At 35.6% G+C, this 19,568-nt stretch overlaps 1 protein-coding gene across 1 annotated transcript; it reads right to left on the bottom strand.

The window, feature by feature from the left end:
* Positions 1 to 641: 641 nt before the first annotated feature.
* On the bottom strand, positions 642 to 10,757 carry LOC112050789 (iodotyrosine deiodinase). Its single transcript, XM_024089145.2, has 4 exons — positions 10,489 to 10,757; positions 5,740 to 5,961; positions 2,536 to 2,852; positions 642 to 906 (listed from the first exon to the last, which is right to left on the bottom strand). Exons 1-4 carry the CDS (start codon positions 10,658 to 10,660, stop codon positions 724 to 726), a joined length of 894 nt encoding a protein of 297 aa, XP_023944913.2. The 5' UTR covers positions 10,661 to 10,757; the 3' UTR covers positions 642 to 723.
* Positions 10,758 to 19,568: the final 8,811 nt, after the last annotated feature.

Genomic DNA, 19,568 nt, shown 5'->3' with positions numbered 1-19,568 from the left:
ACAGCGATTCGGATTACCAAAACATCTCCCGAATAAGCGCTGACTTTAGCGCTTTATCTATGTTCTGTGTTCCGAATATATAATCATCATTATCAACCTATATTCTATATTATTATCTCCTCTCAGAATGAGAGGGGTTAGGCCAATAGTCCACCACGCTGGCCCAATGCGGATTGGCAGACTTCACACACGCAGAGAATTAAGAAAATTATCTGGTATGCAGGCTTCCTCACGATGTTTTTCGTTCACTGTTTCAGACACGTGAGTGATATTTAATTTCTGAAAAGTGAAAAGTTGGAGGTACATGCCCCGGACCGGATTCGGACCCACACCCTCCGGAATCGGAGGCAGAGGTCATATCCACAACTCTCATCCATTCGGAATATAGCATCACACTAATATTATAAAGGCGAAAGTTTGTGTGTAAGTGTGTAACTATGTTTGTCCCTCTTTTACGCTGCGGCTACTGAAGCGTTTTTTGAAGTTTACTGAAGCGGCTGAAATTTGGAATGGAAATAGATTATACTCTGGGTTAACACAGAGGCTACTTTTCATCCCGGAAAAATCCATGGTTCCCGTGGGATTTTTGAAAAACTGAATTCCACGCGGACGAAGTCGCGGGTACAGAAAATAAAAGCGCGTTTTTTTTCTATAAAACATTTTAATAATAGGCCTAAAAGTGAGCAATATTCAGTAAAACTTAAAAAATAGCTAGAGGTAGAATCAGGCGTTGATCATGATTTGTTCCAGGTCCTTCCTGCCTATCTGCGGCACTGTTGCGTCTGGATGCGGTCTGCCCACCGGCAGCAGCAGTTCCAGGCGCTCATTCGTAGGCCTGGACAACAGGTCCCGGAGACGAGCGTTGCAGTTCAGGGGAGTGGATGTCAGAGCGACTAGGCCGCAGTACTGGGGATAGAAGAACCCATTATATCATTACGATTAATATTATCATCAGCGTCATCATTATCATTGTTTTCATAATTATCATGGTCCTCAGTTCGTTCGTTATCAACCCACTGCTGAGCTCGAATCTTCTCTTAGAATGAGATGGGTTAGGCTAATAGTCCACCACGCTGGTCCAATGCGGGTTGGCAGACTTCACACACGCAGAGAATTAGGAAAATTCTCTGGTATGCAGGTTTCTTCATCATGTTTTCCTTCACCGTTTGAGACACGTGATATTTAATTTCTTATAATGCACACAAGTGAAAAGTTGGAAGTGCATGCCCTGGACCGGATTCGAACCCAACCCCTCCAGAATAAGAGGCAGAGGTCAATTTCCGCTGGGCTATCACAGCTCACACCATAATCATTATCATACTACCGTATGTAAATTACTTTAGGGGAATGGATATTAGAGCCACTAGGCCAAAATTACTAGTAGTAGAAGATATACGATCATCATTATTATCCTCAATTTTTTGTAATAGCTAGCAAAAGCCCCGAGATATCATACGCGTAGTTCCCGTCCCCGTGGGAATACGGGGATAAAATATAGCCTATGTTCATCAGGGATAATGTAGGATTCTAACGGTAAATTTTCCAAACCGGTAGATTATATAGCCTATTCATTTTAAACAAATAAATATGGACTATCCACGATTCACCAGAATTTGCCTGGCTAGCTAAAAGCTAAAATTAAGGTACTCTCAGATCAGATCAAACGTTAATAAATTAACATGTAATTATAGATAACCTCGTATATTTAGGATTCTGGGAAAATGGAGGAAAAATCCTGCGTAGCCCCTCGACTAACAGTATTCAAATCCAGCATTAGAAGAAGCCGACCAGGTTCACCAATTACTATTAATAATAATTGACAGCATAAACAAGCAATACGTCATTTTATAATTTAAACTAATTTCAAAGTAACTAAACTATAATAAACTATAGATAAAATTAATCTATTTTATCTTTCAAACCTTCTAACTATTACAAAGATATTTTTTTTGTAATAGTTAGAAGCTAATGCTAAGTCTATAAGATCTGCTTTGCTGATGCTAAGTCGCGTCTATAAAGTACCTACTACGTCACCATTGCAGCTAAAGCCAAGATATTGGACAAAAGTAGAATACAGTAAAAGCTCATTATTCGCGGGGGATACTTTCTGTAAATGTATACAGAAACCGTAAATATGGAATGGTATTTTATATAGGGGTACGTTCTTGGGTGACAAAATAAAGAACAAATATATAAAGAAAAAACAATTAATTGAAGTTATTGACTAACTATTATGAAGTTATTGATTAACTGTTATTATCAGACTTAGACAATGGTTTGAAGAATTTTGAAATTTTTGTTGCTTGACATTTTTTAAAAGCTTCTATTCAGAGTGATTTTAAGCAGTGGCATTCTTATCCATCCATTCGCAATTTCCATTTCATTCGCAAAGTTAAAGTTTGAATTTGCAGATTTTACGTCAGTTTCGTCAGTCAGATCCGCGAATAATGAAATATTAAGTGAATATAGGAATTGGGTCGCAATTTTTTAATCCGTGAATAAGGAGCTTCTCCTCTACGAGTATATAAAAGTTACCTGTATAGCGGCCAATAGAAAACCAGCAGCAATAGCAACGCTAATCTCATTGTAATAGTGCATTTTCTTCTTCCCATCTTCTCTCCAAGAGTACGTCTGCCGGAAGACCAGTATGAGAGCTGGTGCATCAGACAGATAAGGCTTTTTGTAGGTAGTTGCGAAAGGCTTCAAATCCGTCACCCATTGTCTGGACATTCTTCTTGTGTAGTTTAGTTCTTCTTCTTCTTCCACTATGTTTCTTATAGCTTCTTTCATGTTGGCGTCTTGCACCACGACGAAGGTCCAGGGTTCTGTGTGAGCTCCGGACGGGGCCGTACCTGGAATAGTAATTAACTAACTGAAATTAATTAGTTGAGTCTAATATATACTCTGTACTTAATATTATAAAGAGGAAAGATTTGATTGTTTGTTTGCATTGAATAAGCTTAGAAACTACTGAACCGATTTAAAAAAATCTTTCACTGGGAAGCTACACTATCCCCAAGGCTATACTAGCGGACGCCAGCGACTTCGTCCGCGTGGAAATCATTGTAAACTTTCAAGACCTATTTCACGACTTTAGTTTGAATTTTAAAAATTTTTGAATTCTGAAATAATGAATGTAAACATACGGATCGCCATCTGCTAGTTATGACCTAAAAATGACAATAACTTATCCTTTGAATTTAAAATAATAGTTTTTTATATAGTTAATGGTGCTTTTAAACAAACATAGGTCTAGGGTGACGTATTAAGCTCACAAGTGTACGTATTTATACTTTTGGACATATGGGTAGAAATGCATACATTGAAACTATGTAGCTGAATAATAACTTCTCTCTTTGATGTTTATTAATGTTAAAGATATAAAATCTACTTGAAATTTTTATAATTCAATCTATGAATGTGTCATTTTTGGCTTAAGTAAAAATATCTCACTTTTGTGTAAATTTTTTTATTATTGTATTTTGATATAAATTTACTATATCATGCGATGGTTGCATGTGCGGAATTTTATTTTGGGGAAAAGATTAATATTTATTGGAATCGTGTGTGGTACATTAATATACATTTATTTGGCGTTCTCCGCAACAACACCAAGTAACCAAAACACCAAGTCAAACATTTCTTTGCGGACTAATAATGGAGACCCTTTAGATTTTAAGAAAAGTACTGTCCGAGACAGAATCCAAACGATATTGCACCAAATTATGGACATAAATAAGGAACAGGGAATTCAGAACTTTGAGTCATTTGGGAGTGAAATAGATCTTGTAATTGTAATACAAGTGCACGATAAAACATACTATCTAGAGCATCTTTTGGACTCTTTGAAACATGCAACGGGTATAAGCAAGACATTGCTCATATTTTCCCACTTCGACGATGACATCAATTCGCTCGTTGGAAACGCGTCGTTTGCAAAAGTGATGCAGATCTTTTACCCCTATTCCGTGCAATTGCATCCTATCGAATTTCCAGGACATGATCGGAAAGAATGTGGTGACTCAATTGAATGTAATAAAGATAGGAATCCATATCTCATGCAGACGAAACATCATTGGTGGTGGAAAGCAGCATTTGTGTTTGACGAGATTCGTGTAATCAAAGATTATAATGGATCGGTACTTTTTCTAGAGGAGGATCAGTACGTAACTCGAGACTTCTTGAATGTTGTAAAGGCTATGGAAATTTTAACTTCTGCTAAATATCAGAATTGCTTAATATCTTTAGGTGGCAGCAATCGAAACTTTTCTGATTACTATTATAATGTTAAAGCTGGTACAGTTACTATGAAAAAGTGGAATCCCTCTGATGATATTGGAATCGTTTTGAATAGAAACGTTTGGGACAAAATGAGAACTTTATCTGAGCATTTTTGTTACTACAACGATAGTCGGTGGATCAATTCTGTAATAAATTTATCAAGAAAGTCAAATTCAAGCGATTTTCTCCTTTTATCAATCGATATTCCAAGAGTTTTTCGATTGAGTGACTGTGTAGATAACAATCGAACTAGTTGTCATCTGGAAAATGAGCAAAAACTCAAACTGGTTACTAACATATTATATCCGCAGAAAATGGAAGTAAATGAGAAAAGTGATGAGGAGGATAATGTACCGAATGGAAAATGGGATGACGTGAGAGACCAAAAGCTTTGTCTTTATTACACTAACCATTTTATGAAAGAAACAAGAGATAATAATTAATAAATGAAAATGAATAGTAATTTTATTTACATCAATGACTCATCAATAATAAAATACTGTAGTTAGTTTTTATCGGATTACATTAATAAGCAGACTTCAGTCAAATACAAGTAAACACGCGGCACGTGCATTTGAGATAATACTATGCTATATTTGTAATAGATAAAAAAATATCTATTGGATATAAATTTTTCTTAACGTTGCTCGATACTTATAAAATTTAGTTAAGATTTGATATTTTTGTATTTGTAACAGTGTGAAATCATCATCATCATCAGTCGATGGCCTTCCGGATATACACCTCTTGTCAGGAATTCCAAACAAGACGATCAGTGATCATGACGCTTGGGGGCACCAGTATCTAGCGGTACCCTGTGCCCGCTTTTTTACCCATCGGTCCACCTATGGAAGGTCGACCAAGACCGTATTTTTCAGTGCGGGGTCGTCAATCCGACATCTTGAGACCCTAACTTTCATCGGCTCTTGGAACTACGAGCCCATTGCCACTTCAGCTTTGCGACTCGTTGAGCTTTGTGTTTCGAGGGTCATAAACATCTGATTGTATGGATGTTCATGACGTTAACATTATTAACAGTAAGCTCCTGAATATAAGATGATCTACTTTGAAGACCTCGACTATTTTAATGTATGCATGTATCTAATATCTTCTTCTTTAAGTCCTTTAACACCTGATTCTGGCTGAAACAAGCTTTTTCCAGACAAATCTATGGTGGACTGCACTCTTGAGCGTAATCCAGAACAGACCTACATATATATCTATACTAATATTATAAAGCTGAAGAGTTTCTTTGGTTGTTTGCTTGAACGCGCTAATCTCAGGAACTACTGGTCCGATTTGAAGAATTATTTCACTGTTAGATAGCCCATTTATCAAAGAAGTAGACTATATATATATATTATCCCCGTATTCTTACGGAAACGGGAACCACGCGGATAAAACCACGCAGCGTCAGCTAGTACCTAACTAATATACCTACCCATAAATGTAGTATACCTGCAGTCTTCACAATATTGTCCAACACTTGCTGAGGGATAGGCTCGCTGCTGAAACTCCTCACTGTCCTTCTCTGCGCCATCAGCTGGTAATAATCTATGGACCTCTGGAGGACTTCCTCCATCGGCCGCTTCACCGGATTGTATGGTACGTGAGGCGTGTCTTCCGGAATAGCCGGCACCAGCCAATCTGGATCGTCTTCATCATCGGGATTATCCTTTTCTGAAAATTAATTTATGAGTTCATTTTTAATAATTTACTATAAGGCGCAGGCTTCTTTCTATCTAAAAGAGTTTTTGTATGGGCAAGCTTTATGATTTTTTTTTCATTTCTTTATTATTTTATTAATCGACATGACTGCGCTTGAGTGCGATCTCCCAAATGTTAGTAACGAAGAAGTTCTTATATGCTATTGAGGCAGTATATTAATTATTTATCATTATGGATATGATGTAGTTCATAGCATGCTTAGCTTTAGCATGCATGGATATGACCTCTACGAGTACAGCCAATTTCCGGAGGGTGTGGATTCGGTCCGGGGCATGCACCTCCAACTTTTCAGTTGTGTGCATTTTAAGAAATTAAATATTACGTGTCTCAAACGGTGAAGAAAAATTATCATGAGACAAACTGCATACCTGAAAATTTTCTTAATTATCTGCGTATGTGAAGTCTGTCAATCCGCATTAGGCCAGCGTGGTGGACTATTGTAAATATTCTTTAAAAAAATATCGTGTGTGTCATGTGAAATCTAAAGTTTGATTCTGTAAGTAGCATGTTAGTGATAATGACCATGTCAATATCACTGACTTGCCAATTCTAGACTTTTGAGAATATCATGATTTTAAGAAGTCAAAGTTATATATTAGTTAATATGTTAACCCAGTAATAGTAATTGACAGCCTAACACTTGGTCCGAAACTTGGTCGTTAACTATGGGCCTTATTATAAGGCTCAAAGTCACTCAGCGGGCGATGGAGCGAGCTATGCTTGGAGTTCCTTTGAGTGATCGAATCAGTAATGAGGAGATCCGCACATAGCTCAGCAAGTCGCGAAGCTGACGTGGCAATGGTCAGATCACATATTTCGAAGAGCCGATGGACGATGGGGTCCCAAGGTGCTGGAATGGCGACCACGCACCGGAAAGCGCAGTGTTGGTCGCCGCCCCGAGGATAACAAGCGGGTTGCAGGAGCAAACGCTGGATGCTGGCGGCTCGAGACCGTTGTGTTTGGAAGTCCATGCAAGAGGCCTGTGTCCAGCAGTGGACGTCCATCGACTAATAGTGGTGATAAACTTGAACGTAGTCAGCTACTTATAATAATTAGGTCCATAATACATAGCCGAATAATTCAACTTGATTAATACAGTTTAATACAATCTAAATTATTATTTTAGTAGTTTTGTTTATATGTAGTTAGCGCTTGACTGATTTCCCGTTTCATTAAACTAATTATGCAGTGTATTGCGTATTGTAATAACCTTGGCAAAATTTGGCAGTGTTTTTTACTTTAATATTATTTTATATTATGAAGCACATTTACATAAACTAAATAGAATAAAATTTATTCCAATTTACAACAATGATATCTAAGTATCAGTCCTGTGTGTGTTGTATGTTAGTAAAATTATCAATTTTTTTTCCCAAAAAAAACGACAGTCACGCTTTTTCATTAAATGTTACGTCCCTACTAATATCACCGCAAAAAGTGAACCGAATTTAGCTTCACCATTGAGCGCACACATGCATATTTTTGTGTTTACTTACATAGTTTTTACATATTTTCATGAACTCACAACATTGTAAACAATATTTAGGTATTATATTTTGTGTAAATAACTTTCGTCATTATATGCGACTAAATGAATTTAAGACAATTAGCCACTTACAGACAGACATATCGGGCCTCAGTTTCGACGCTTTAGTGACATATCTATAGTATATGTGTATATGTAGTGGCTAGTTACCACCCTACCGACAAAGACGTACCGCCAAGCGATTTAGCGTTCCGGTACGATGCCGTGTAGAAACCAAAAGGTGTGTGGATTTTCATCCTCCTCCTAACAAGTTAGCCCGCTTCCATCTTAGACTGCATCATCACTTACCATCAGGTGGGATTGTAGTCAAGGGCTAACTTGTAAAGAATAAAAAAAAAGTATCTAATCTTTGACTGAAATACATAATTGGAGGGTATAACACATATGTATTTGTATCCAATAACCCTGCGCAATACCCAGTAGCCTTATTATATATACTGTTAATTATTAATCGATATGGTCCAGTGACAATGACCCAATAAGATTGTCATTGCTTATATGTACGCAATTTCATTAAAGATCACAAATGCTATCAAAGGTTCAAAGTTATTTAGAGCAGTAACGTAAAATCTGAACTGATAGTCCAAACACGAGTTAGTTTGATATGAGGAAGTTATTATGACCTATTTGATAAACGGAAAAACAGGAAATTTATATCTATAGGTAAATGCGAAAGATCACTTATCTTACTTACTTACTTATCGTTATCTCGATACTGTACAAAGTTGAAATTTTGCAGGGAGGTAGTTCATGGATTAAGAGCGGATTTTACGAGAGGGCCAGATTTAGGTCTAAGGGGAGCGAAGACCGATATAAGGCACCCGTCGTACGGTCGGGTTCAGTAAGCTCATGGCGTTCGACCCGTTCACTTTACTTGTTGTGTAGTTCTTTATGGGGTACTTGGGATAGGCGGGGAGAGTGACTTGAGTGGAAAAGGGGAGTGTTTGTTAATTGTCAAAGGATCCTTTAACCCAACACACAACGTTCTCAAGTGCGTGACTCCACTCAAGGTCATTATCTGCAATTCTAGGGTCTTATTTATGTTACAGTTTGATTTGTTAATTAAGTTGTCCTAACAAATATTGTGAATCATAACATATCCTTTGTTCGATATTGGTTTTCTTATATTTTTAATCTACTTTTGAAGCTTTTGCTAAAAATACGTTTGACGGTGGGCTCAACTAGACTTCAAAATAGGATTTACGGTGGGCACAGCTAGTCTATAATATAGGTTTTATGGTGGAAACGAAGCTGTTCCCACAGGAACACTTAAAAAGTTTACGTCAGGGACAGCAAGTCTATACCTAGTACGAGTAAGATAAGATTTACCGCAGGCGCAGTCAATACGAGCATAAGTAGGATTAGAAACAAAACAAAGAATTTCATGCACGCATAATAAATTAGTTTCATGATTACACGAGGAAGGTAAAACACATTAACTAATGTACCAATTGTTACTTACAGACATTCCTGTGTTTAAACCCGAATGTCGATATCTAAGGTCATTGTACTCACCATTAAGTTAATTTGGTTATTGTCATGCTCGATTAATACGACACCTACCTAATCTATACAAATCATTTAAAAAGTGCCTGTTTGTAAATTTAAATTAACAGCTTTTCATTAAGTGCATAATGGCAAATGTATACGGTAGGAAGAACCTATAAGCAAAGACATAGCGTTAAAAGTTTTGTCGGTACATTAATTTTAGTTTATTTATATTAATTGATTTCTTGCTGAATGCTAAACCATCTATCTACATCAATTCCTATTAATCTTTAATCTACTGGCGCCTTCTTTTTATGTGGTCTGTGGGAGCGCAATGTCTGTTAAGTCAGTTTGTATAATAATAATTAATATTAAAATTTTTAATAATGTTTTGTATTTTATACTTATATTGTTAAAAATTAAAAAAAAAAGTAATAAATAAATGAGAGACATTAATAATTAATATTACATTACTGAGGTGATGTTAAGCATACCTGTAATTAATAAATAAGTTTTCTATGAAGTTATAATTATGAAAATACGGAAACTTATTTAAATACTTAGTATTTTATGAAAGTATTTAAAATACTTAACTTTTTTTCACCACACAAATTGACTTGTTCTTAAATTAATGAAAAATAAATTCGATTATTAAGCTTAAGAGCCGTGGTAGCCCAGTGGATATGACCTCTGCCTCCGATTTCGGAGGGTGTGGGTTCGAATCCGGTCCGGGGCATGCACTTCCAACTTTTCAGTTGTGTGCATTTTATGGAAATAAATATCACGTGTCTCAATCGGTGAAGGAAAACATCGTGAGGAAACATGCATACCAGAGAATTTCTTAATTCTTTGCGTATGTGAAGTCTGCCAATCCGCATTGGGCCAGCGTGGTGGACTATTGGCCTAACCCCTCACATTCTGAGAGGAGACTCGAGCTCAGCAGTGAGCCGTATATGGGTTGATAACGACGATTAAGCTTAGAACAATTAGATATAGTTCATATATTTTGAATAACATTTTGTAAACAAACCATACATAATTTAAAATAAATAAGTTATGAAATGACATGCATTTTCTACCCTCATTTCTAATATTTTGTTTGTTGGTAAACAGTACACATCAAGTAGTTTATATGGGTTGTAAGTGTAATTGGGGGTCTGGTGATGGAGATGAAGGACAGTTAAGGGACCTCCTCAACGGTTTAGACTAGTTTTAAAGTCCAAAGAAAAGGTAGTGTTTGGGCTTTGGGCGTTAATTAATGTTTAATTTTTGTTCGTTTGTTTTTCAATACACTTTTATACAATTTTTGTAAAGATACTGCCTTTAATGCTAATAAGGCTTACTAGGGGCCAGGGCCCAGGTACCAATGTAAGAATAATTAGAACTTTTCAAAATAAATAGGTATCCTATACTAATCGAGCAAAAACAACGATAAATTCACTCACCTCTCCCGCCATCATAGATCGCGAATTTCTTTTTCGCGCCAATTCTATTTTGATTGGATTCCAACCTATTCTTGTGGAACATCGTAAACGCAATGAAACACACTATCATTATAGAATAAACTATAAAACAATTGCTTTCTAGAATCCATACTGTGAACGATATCACATTCATTTTGTTCTTATTTTAAATTCTCGTTCGCGCGTATCTTTTTTTTTTTAATTCAAAACACTGGCAACTACTGTAAACGCACGCGATCGACTAAGTTTGTTGTCATGTATAGTTCTTTATTACAATTTATTTTGCGTTCATTATCCATCGCTTTATCGGAAATTAGTCTTTATGACATTGTATTAAGTTATAGTGATTTTGTCATTTGCAAATATCGTATGTTGGTAAATTAACTATTGCAGTGTGCATGTATAAACGGCCTTGACTTCCTGCAGACGTAAAAAAGGTAATGCGAACTCCTTGGTGTTGGGGTCATAAGACCTTAGAGGCTTTAGCAAGAAGTTGTTATTTGTTTTGCTTTATCGAGCGTTAGTTATCGACATCGACTGTAGATAGTTCTATCAGTAATATAGTTTACTGATAGATGTGGGAATAGTATAAATATGGAGGATGCTGATATGTTATCATAATTTTGTACCATAATATTTTAGGAGCATGTAAGACAACCCATATTATCAAGTTTTATTTATTCTACTATTGGTTAAGATATAAAACAAATTATTTAATTTTCTGCAATAATATACCTGATAAAATAAAGATATAATCTACGTAAGCTTTTTTACAAACAAAACAAATGGTTTCTTCTTTAAGATACTAGCGGACGCCCGCAACTTCGCCCGCATCAAATTTAGTTTTTCACAAATCCCTCGGAAACCATGGATGTAGCCTGTCTTAATCCAGACTATAATCTATCTCTACTTCATATTTCAGATGATTCGGTTAAGTAGCCGCAGCGCACCGGAGGAACAAATATACACAAACTTTCGCCTATAAAATATTACTAGCGAATGCCCGCGACTTCGTCCACGTAGAATTCAGTTTTTCACAAATCCCGCGCGAACCATGGATTTTTCCGGGATAAAAAATAGCCCATGTGTTAATCCAGAGTAAAATCTATTTCCACTCCAAATTTCAGATAAATAATTTCAATTTTGAAAGAAAAAGGAGGAACAAACATGCACGCTTACAAAGGCTAAGAAAATGTTTAAACGATACCTAATTATACTTATAAGCCAATATGTGCCAATAACCTATGCAGTTCTCGCATTTACTGAGTCAAGGTGAGCAGGAACTCTTTGCAAGCAATGTGTTCCAAATACAAACACGTGACATTACCAGTTCTAGCGGATGCAGTCCTTTAGAGTAGTGTGTACGAAGAAACAGAGTATTGCTAGTAAAAGCATCGGAAAAAGCTTTGGTACAGATTTAGACGGTCACAGCATATATGGCGTGACGCCCCGGAACTAGTTCTAGTATCTGTTACTGTTAAAGATTTAGCGACATGTTGAAAATTGATTAACACAACTATAAATCAGTGAGAAGCGATGAGAGCATAGATGTTAATTAATTGTTGACTTAAACCTCAGGACAATGAATTTAAAAAAGTATAATATTAGTAAATCATTTATGTATACTAAACTAAATATCACGTGTCTCAGACGGTGAAGGAAAACATCGTGAGGAAACCTCCATACCTGAGAATTTTATCAATTCTCTGTGTGTGTGAAGTCTGCCAATCCGCATTGGGCCAGCATGGTGGACTATTGGTCTAACCTCTCTCATTCTGGAGAGGAGACTCGAGCTCAGCAGTGAGTTGAATATGGGTTGATAATTAATGATGATACTTGTATTATAAAGCTGTTGAGTTTGTTTATTTGTTTGTTTGTATGAACGCGCTATTCTCAGGAACTACTGGTCCGATTTCAAAAATTCTTTCAGTGTTTGATAGCCCATTTATAGATACTAATATTAAGTAAAGTGAGTATTGAAAAAGTTTGCATCTTCATTTAACCGTACAAATCTCTGGAGATATTAATCGGATTGGGTAGATTGGCTCTCAAAAATATAAGATTTTTTTTTAGATACTAACAGCCATATTCATAAGAAGTGACACAAGTTTACTGTTAAGAGGTGGAGGAGGAGGGATAGGCGGCGAAGATTTGTATGATTTTTTTTTTTTTTCAAAAACGCCATGCCAGTAGAATCTAATCTTATATGTCGCCAGTTATGCTCCGGCCCTAAAAGGGCTTGCTTAATTGAGTGTAATGCAGTTACCTATTGCGAATTTTGACTTGTAGTTGCACTGCCAGAACTACATGCCACAACAGCAATTGCAAAAACTACGCAATCTGTCAACAATTTCAATGCCTTTTAATTTATTTTTTAGTTCAGGGGTTCACTGTTTAACTACGGATATAATGCGGGTTTTGTACTTCAAAAATGGTTATTTTTTTAAAGAACCGTTGTTTCTTCAAAGTATCTATACAAAATTGTTTAAGGTAAAATTTTTTCAAGAACCTCTGCCATTGATTTGGAGAATCCACCTTCACTTTTTAGTTATACTAGTATGTCCATTTTAGGAAGTTATATATCACGTGTCTCCTACGGCGAAGGAAAAACATCGTGAGAAAACTTACCTGAGAATTCTCTACGTGTGTGAAGTCTGCCAATCCGTATTGAGCCAGCGTAGTGGACTATTGGCTTCTTCTTCTTCTTAAGGTGCCTCTCCGACTAGCGAAGGTTGGCAGTCAGTTTCTTGAACTCGTCTCAATTGGCTTAACTCCTCTCATTCTCAATATGTATGTTGACTTGCAGTTGGCCAGTCGGTATAGACTCCAAATAATGGATTATTTTCAAAACAATCAATCGCTTGTGTAACTATTGTTTCAGACTATAATGGACATTGAGAACGTGGTTTGTATGTTAATTTATTTGTGTAACAGTTTTAAATAAAACATACTATGATTTTGGGTCTTCTGTGTTTCGAAAGATATATACCGTGTTAAGAAAGCGTAAAAAAGGATCTTAAACTAATTTGTTGTGGGGTCCTTTTTGACGGCCTGGCGCAGTGGTATGCGCGGTGGATTTACAAGACGGAGGTCTTGGGTTCGATCCCCGGCTGAGCCGATTGAGGTTTTCTTAGTTGGTCCAGGTCTGGCTGGTGGGAGGCTTCGGCCTTGGCTAGTTACCACCCTACCGACAAAGACGTACCGCCAAGCGATTTAGCGTTCCGGTACGATGTCGTGTAGAAACCGAAAGGAGTGTGGATTTTCATCCTCCTCCTAACAAGTTAGCCCGCTTCCATCTCAGACTGCATCATCACTTACCATCAGGTGAGATTGTAGTCAAGGGCTAACTTGTAAAAAAAAAAACTTCAACAATGTCACTGTGGAGTTTGTTCGAGTGATGAAGCTTTGTCAGATTTGTCAGATCTGGCTGGTGGGAGGCTTCGGCTGTGGCTAGTTGCGAACCTACCGGCAAAGACGTACCGCCAAGCGATTTAGCGTCCCGGTACAGAACACAGCAGTGCTGTTAGGCAGCAGAAGGCATGGGTATTAGTACTAGTTCCCCGAACGAGCACTGCGACATAAATCTCTGTTAGTAGGCACTGTCACTTGTCAGCAAAATAATAAGGCAAATACGCGATTTTGTCAAAATGCTAATAAAAAACGAGCAGGCGTTATAAAAACACACCAGCCGAAGCTCCACGTTTTCACCTGCGTAGTTTTCGTGATAATATGGGGATAAAATATAGTCTATGACACTCACAGATAATATGGCTTTCTAGTGGTCAGAGATTTTTCAAAATCGAAAATTAGTAGATCCAAAGATTACCTCCAACAACACCTCAATCTTTACCTCTGTATAATGTTAGTACGGATGAACTAATAGGGATGATGACAGTTTTTTAAATTGTATATAAATTAAGAGTACGCTAATAGTAAAGCAATTTTGTAAAAGTAACCTGGTATCTGCGATCATTACTTTCGGAAATACAGGGATTTTAAGGGCCAGATTTGCGGCGCGGCCGCGGATCCCTGAAAAACGTCCCATACAAAATGGTACGCACTTATGACGTCGTAGGCAATTAATGATCATTAGATTTGTATGGGCGTTTAAACAAAATTACTAATATCTTTGTTATTTCTGCGTTTATGTTTATAGTTCATATATTAAATAATGTCACATTTAATGTAAGGAAGCTAAAACTGTATGAATTTTCATCTAATTACGATCAAATATTTTTAGTAGATTTTGAAATTTTATAATCTTATTTTGCAAATATCCAGTCAATCTTTGCTTTTTATGTATAAATTAGCTAAAACTAAACTATTTACCTGTATGTATCATAAAAATCAATATATTCAAACCTAGTCATCATCCCCATTGAACGATCGTTACACCTTTTAATTTTTTTTAATTTTGTCTCGTTCAATAGTCATCATCATCATCATCGTCGTCATCATCATCATCATCATCATCATATCAGCCGATGGACGTTCACTGCAGGACATAGGTCTTTTGTAGGGACTTCCAAACATCACGATACTGAGCCACCTGCATCAAGCGAATCCCTGCGACTCGCTTGATGTCGTCAGTCCACCTGGTGGGTGGTCGGTGGGGGTTCATTAGTATTAACTCGGAAATATCACCCTACCCCTGACGCTTTAGTATTCCTTAGCATTATGCCCCGTAAATAAGTACCCACTTAAAACAAAAAGTGAATAAAAAATTCAAGTTATTTAAAATCTCCCATACTATAATTAATTACTGATCGTTTTGCCGTTTGTCAAAGCAAATCAAGGCACAAAGTGACGAATGAATTTATGTGTTTCAGAAATAAAAAAAAATTGATTATATAAACACAAAGTGGCTTTATGATTTATGTTTATTATTAGTTTATAAATAAACAACAAACAAAACGTAATAAAAAAAAAAATCTGTACGCTATATATGACAACCTCTTCCATGTTTTCGTCGGTAAAAAAACATAGTTACCTTACCTCCTAAAATATAATATGTTTTTTTTAGTCTCTACAAGTTAGCCCTTGACTACAATCTCACCTGATGGTAAGTGATGATGTAATCTAAGATGGAAGCGGGCTAACTTGTTAGGAGTAGGATGATATCCACACTCCTTTCGGTTTCTACACGATATCGTACCGGAACGCTAAATCGCTTGGCGTATGTCTTTGTCGGTAGGGTGGTAACTAGCCTCGGCCGAAGCCTCCCACCAGCCAGACCTGGACTAATTAAGAAAATCTCAATCTTTCGTTTCGTAAATCGTTTAGTAAATCCACCGCGCATACCACTGCGCCACGGAGGCCGTCAACAGTGTTTGTACAATTTGTGTACAGTTATACAAATGCGTAATTAATAACCGGAAGTAGATATAGCTATGAACGGACGTCAATATAACCAGTTGAGTTCACTTAGCTAAATTGTTTTGTAAAAAAAATAATATATTCATTTTTGTTTAAGGCTAGAAGCACATAGAGGCTTCAAAACCGTCAACAACCGGCAACCGTCGGGCAAGAGAGAGCGATGATTGTCCATGATGACAAGATGACAATGACAGTTGACAATGTCAGCTGTCATTGTGTTCCGATTCACTCTATTACACAAACAAGCGTAAATAAATTAAAAAATTAAAATCCGACTGCGTAAAAGTAATTTTAAATATAAACTGAAACTGAACGTTTTTCTAAATGTAGTTTTTTTTAATATGGCCATTTTGAAATCCTCTTGATAAGCCCTTGAAATTGATACCCACGTTAGATGATCGCAAAAACCAAAAATCACTGCCACAAATCCCACCTGATAGTAAGTGATGATGTAATATTATATAGAAGTGGTTAGCCCACTTGGGAAAGGATGAAGATCCACACCACTTTCTACACGACATCGTACCGAAACGTTAAATCGCTTAGCGGTACACGTCTTTGTAGGTAGGGTGGTAACTAGCCACGGCTGGAACAGGAACAATTAAGAAAACCTCAATCTGCCCAGCCGAAGATCGAACCCAGGTCCTTTGTCTTGAAAATCCACCGCGCATTCCACTGCGCTATAAAAGCTGTCATATAAGTTTTGAATTATTGTACACTGAAATTTATACAGGTAGTTTTGCGGTGTCGTGTTTCAAATACATTTCCACCACAAAGCCTTACTCATAATCTTTAGCCTTAATGACGTCACTATACGCGTCACATTCAGAGATCTCGTTAAAGCTATCTCAAATGATCTCTTGACAGTTATTAATGTTTAAAGGTTTCTCCTGACCTCGCTTGACTGAGATGTACCCCTGAACTGTTTAATTATTATTATTGGAGGTAAGACCTTAGTTAGGGAAGATTTAAATAGTCTTAAGTATCAATTGGAAAAATTATCTTTGGAGTACAATAAAATAAAGGATGATATTAGTCACTTGAAAATTGAAAACAACACTTTGAAGGTATTAATAAATAGCAATATTAACGTACAGCCTACAGATTTGAGATTAAAGCCCCCAGTAGAAAATTCATATAAATGGTTTTCAACGCCTCGTAAAAGAAATATAGATTTTAGGGTGCATTTGTCACCAATCATGACGGAGAAATATGCGGCAAAATTACAAAAAAAAAGGCTTTTTACTAGTATAATTGATGATAATACTGAGTTTGTGCCAGATTTAGCCACAATAATTAACGAAAAGAGTGACAATATCGAGAATACCAAAAACTGTCATAAAATAATGATTATTGGAGATCAGCTACTAAAAGACTTTTCAACCACACTGCGAAAAACTAGACACGTCACTAGGGATGAAAATATGTGTTCTATTTCATCATTTATTAAACCAAATGCGCAATGTAAATATTCCTTAAACAATTGTAATAATTTAACAAATGGTTTATTGGAGAATGATGTTGTAATTCTTGGTGTAGGGTCCAACGACACTAATCCATATTTAGTTATAACAGAATTATATAATGCATTAACTAAACTAGGAAAATATAAAGTTTTTGTAGTAGGGGTGATTAGTAATCCATACCTCAACGAGAGGCTCCTTAACCATCATATACAGCTTATAACAAAACAATTTAAAAATTGCAAGTTTATTAGTGTTTCTGATTACAATACACCTACGTCTACATATAACAATTATGCAAAAACAAACTACTTAGAATGTTTAAGCTCTAAAATTAATATGGAAATTGAGTATCTACAGTATAAAACTAATTTTATTGATAAACCTTTGACACAAGTGCACAAAAGTTACCATAAAACCAATAATTCACATAACAAAAATTGTAGTTCACTATTGATTAATAAAAAAGGTACAATACCGTTCTATTTTAATATTAAAAGTAAAAAAACTAATGATGAAAATACAAATAAAATAAGCCCAGTAAAAAATACTAAAAACTTAAAAAAAGGTACCATACCTTTCTTATTCTCAAAAATTAAAAATAAACAACAAGAAAAATCAGATAATACTGTAAACTCATCACAGTTTTTTCGTCCACAATGAGTGTGAAATGAAACTTACAGTTTTTCATCAAAATATAGCTGGTTTATTATCAAAACGTGATTATATTGAGGTGACATTATCAGATATTAGAAAACAAATAGGCGATGTTGATGTGCTTTGTTTTTCAGAAACTTTTTTAAAAAAAGGATCAGAGTCTAATATTAGAATTACCAATTATAAATTAGCTAATAGCTTTTCACGTATATCGAAGAGAGGAGGCTCTTGTATCCTCATAAAAAATAATATTGACTTCGTACCAATCACTATAGCAAACTCCAAGCTATATGAATTTGAAGCATGTGCAATTGAATTGATAGATTTTAACCTGATAATTATATGCATATATAGGATACCTACAGCATTGGCTGATGTTTTCTTAAAGGAATTAGATACACTTCTTAAAAAAACAAATAGAGGTAGTAAAAAACAAATGATTTTATGTGGAGATTGGAACATAGATATGTTAAAACAAACTAAATACTCGAGGGAATTATCGTCAGTGTTAGCAAACTATAATTTATTCAATCACATCACTACACCTACGAGAAAACAGGCATGCATTGATTTGATAGTCAGTAATTTACCATCAGTAGAATCAAAACAATTTTGCTTAGGTTTATCCGATCATGAAAATGCTCAAACTATCACTACATCAATACGGGTTAAAGGTGAAATTTATAAATCTAACAAGCAATTTTGGTATGAAAAAAAGAGAGATCTTGGAAAAGACAATATACAAAAATTCTTAAAAGTGATGTCGTCCTTGAGTTTCAATGAAATTTATGAGGAATCAGATGCAGAAAAAGCATTCAATAAATTTCATGAGCTGGTTATTTTGTTTTATAACTTATGCTTTCCAATAATAACAGTTAAAGTCTCAAATAAAGTTATAGAGCAAACATGGATGACTAAAAATATCAAAAGATGTTGTATTCGTAAAAGAAGTTTATATTTAAGATATCATCTTTCGAAATCTAAAGCAATGAAAAAAAATTATAAGATGAAATACCGTAAATATTCTTCAATACTTAAGAGATGTATAGGGACTGCGCGACGTATAAACAATCACAACAAATTACAACAGTCCAATAACATTTGTAGGTCAGCTTGGCAGATAATAAAGAACAACTTTAATTATAAGACTAATGTAAATAATAACTTATTAAAAATTAGACATGATAATGAAATTTATACAGACCCCAAAATAATTTGTGAAAAATTTAATAATTCTTACATTAATGTAGTAAATAACACTAATAAAAAATCGGACAAACATAATTTTAAGATTGACATTCCTTTTAATCCTAATAGTATATTTTTAAGCCCTGTAAGCTACTTCGACATATACAAAATAATAAAAGCATTAAAGAATACAGCATCTACTGGTTACGATAATATTAACACTGGAGTTTTGAAAGAGACAGCTTCTGTATTAGCTCCTCCTCTAAGCCACATTATAAATTTGAGTATTGTTCAAGGGCATTATCCTTCACGCCTGAAGTACTCTATAGTTAAACCGCTCTTCAAAAAAGGGGACAAAATGGATATAAATAATTACAG

This window comes from Bicyclus anynana, chromosome 10, assembly GCF_947172395.1.
Source record: "Bicyclus anynana chromosome 10, ilBicAnyn1.1, whole genome shotgun sequence".
Taxonomy (NCBI): Eukaryota; Metazoa; Arthropoda; class Insecta; order Lepidoptera; family Nymphalidae; genus Bicyclus; species Bicyclus anynana.
The sequence above is the reverse complement of the archived record's forward strand: the minus strand, read 5'-3'. Positions and strand labels throughout refer to the sequence as shown.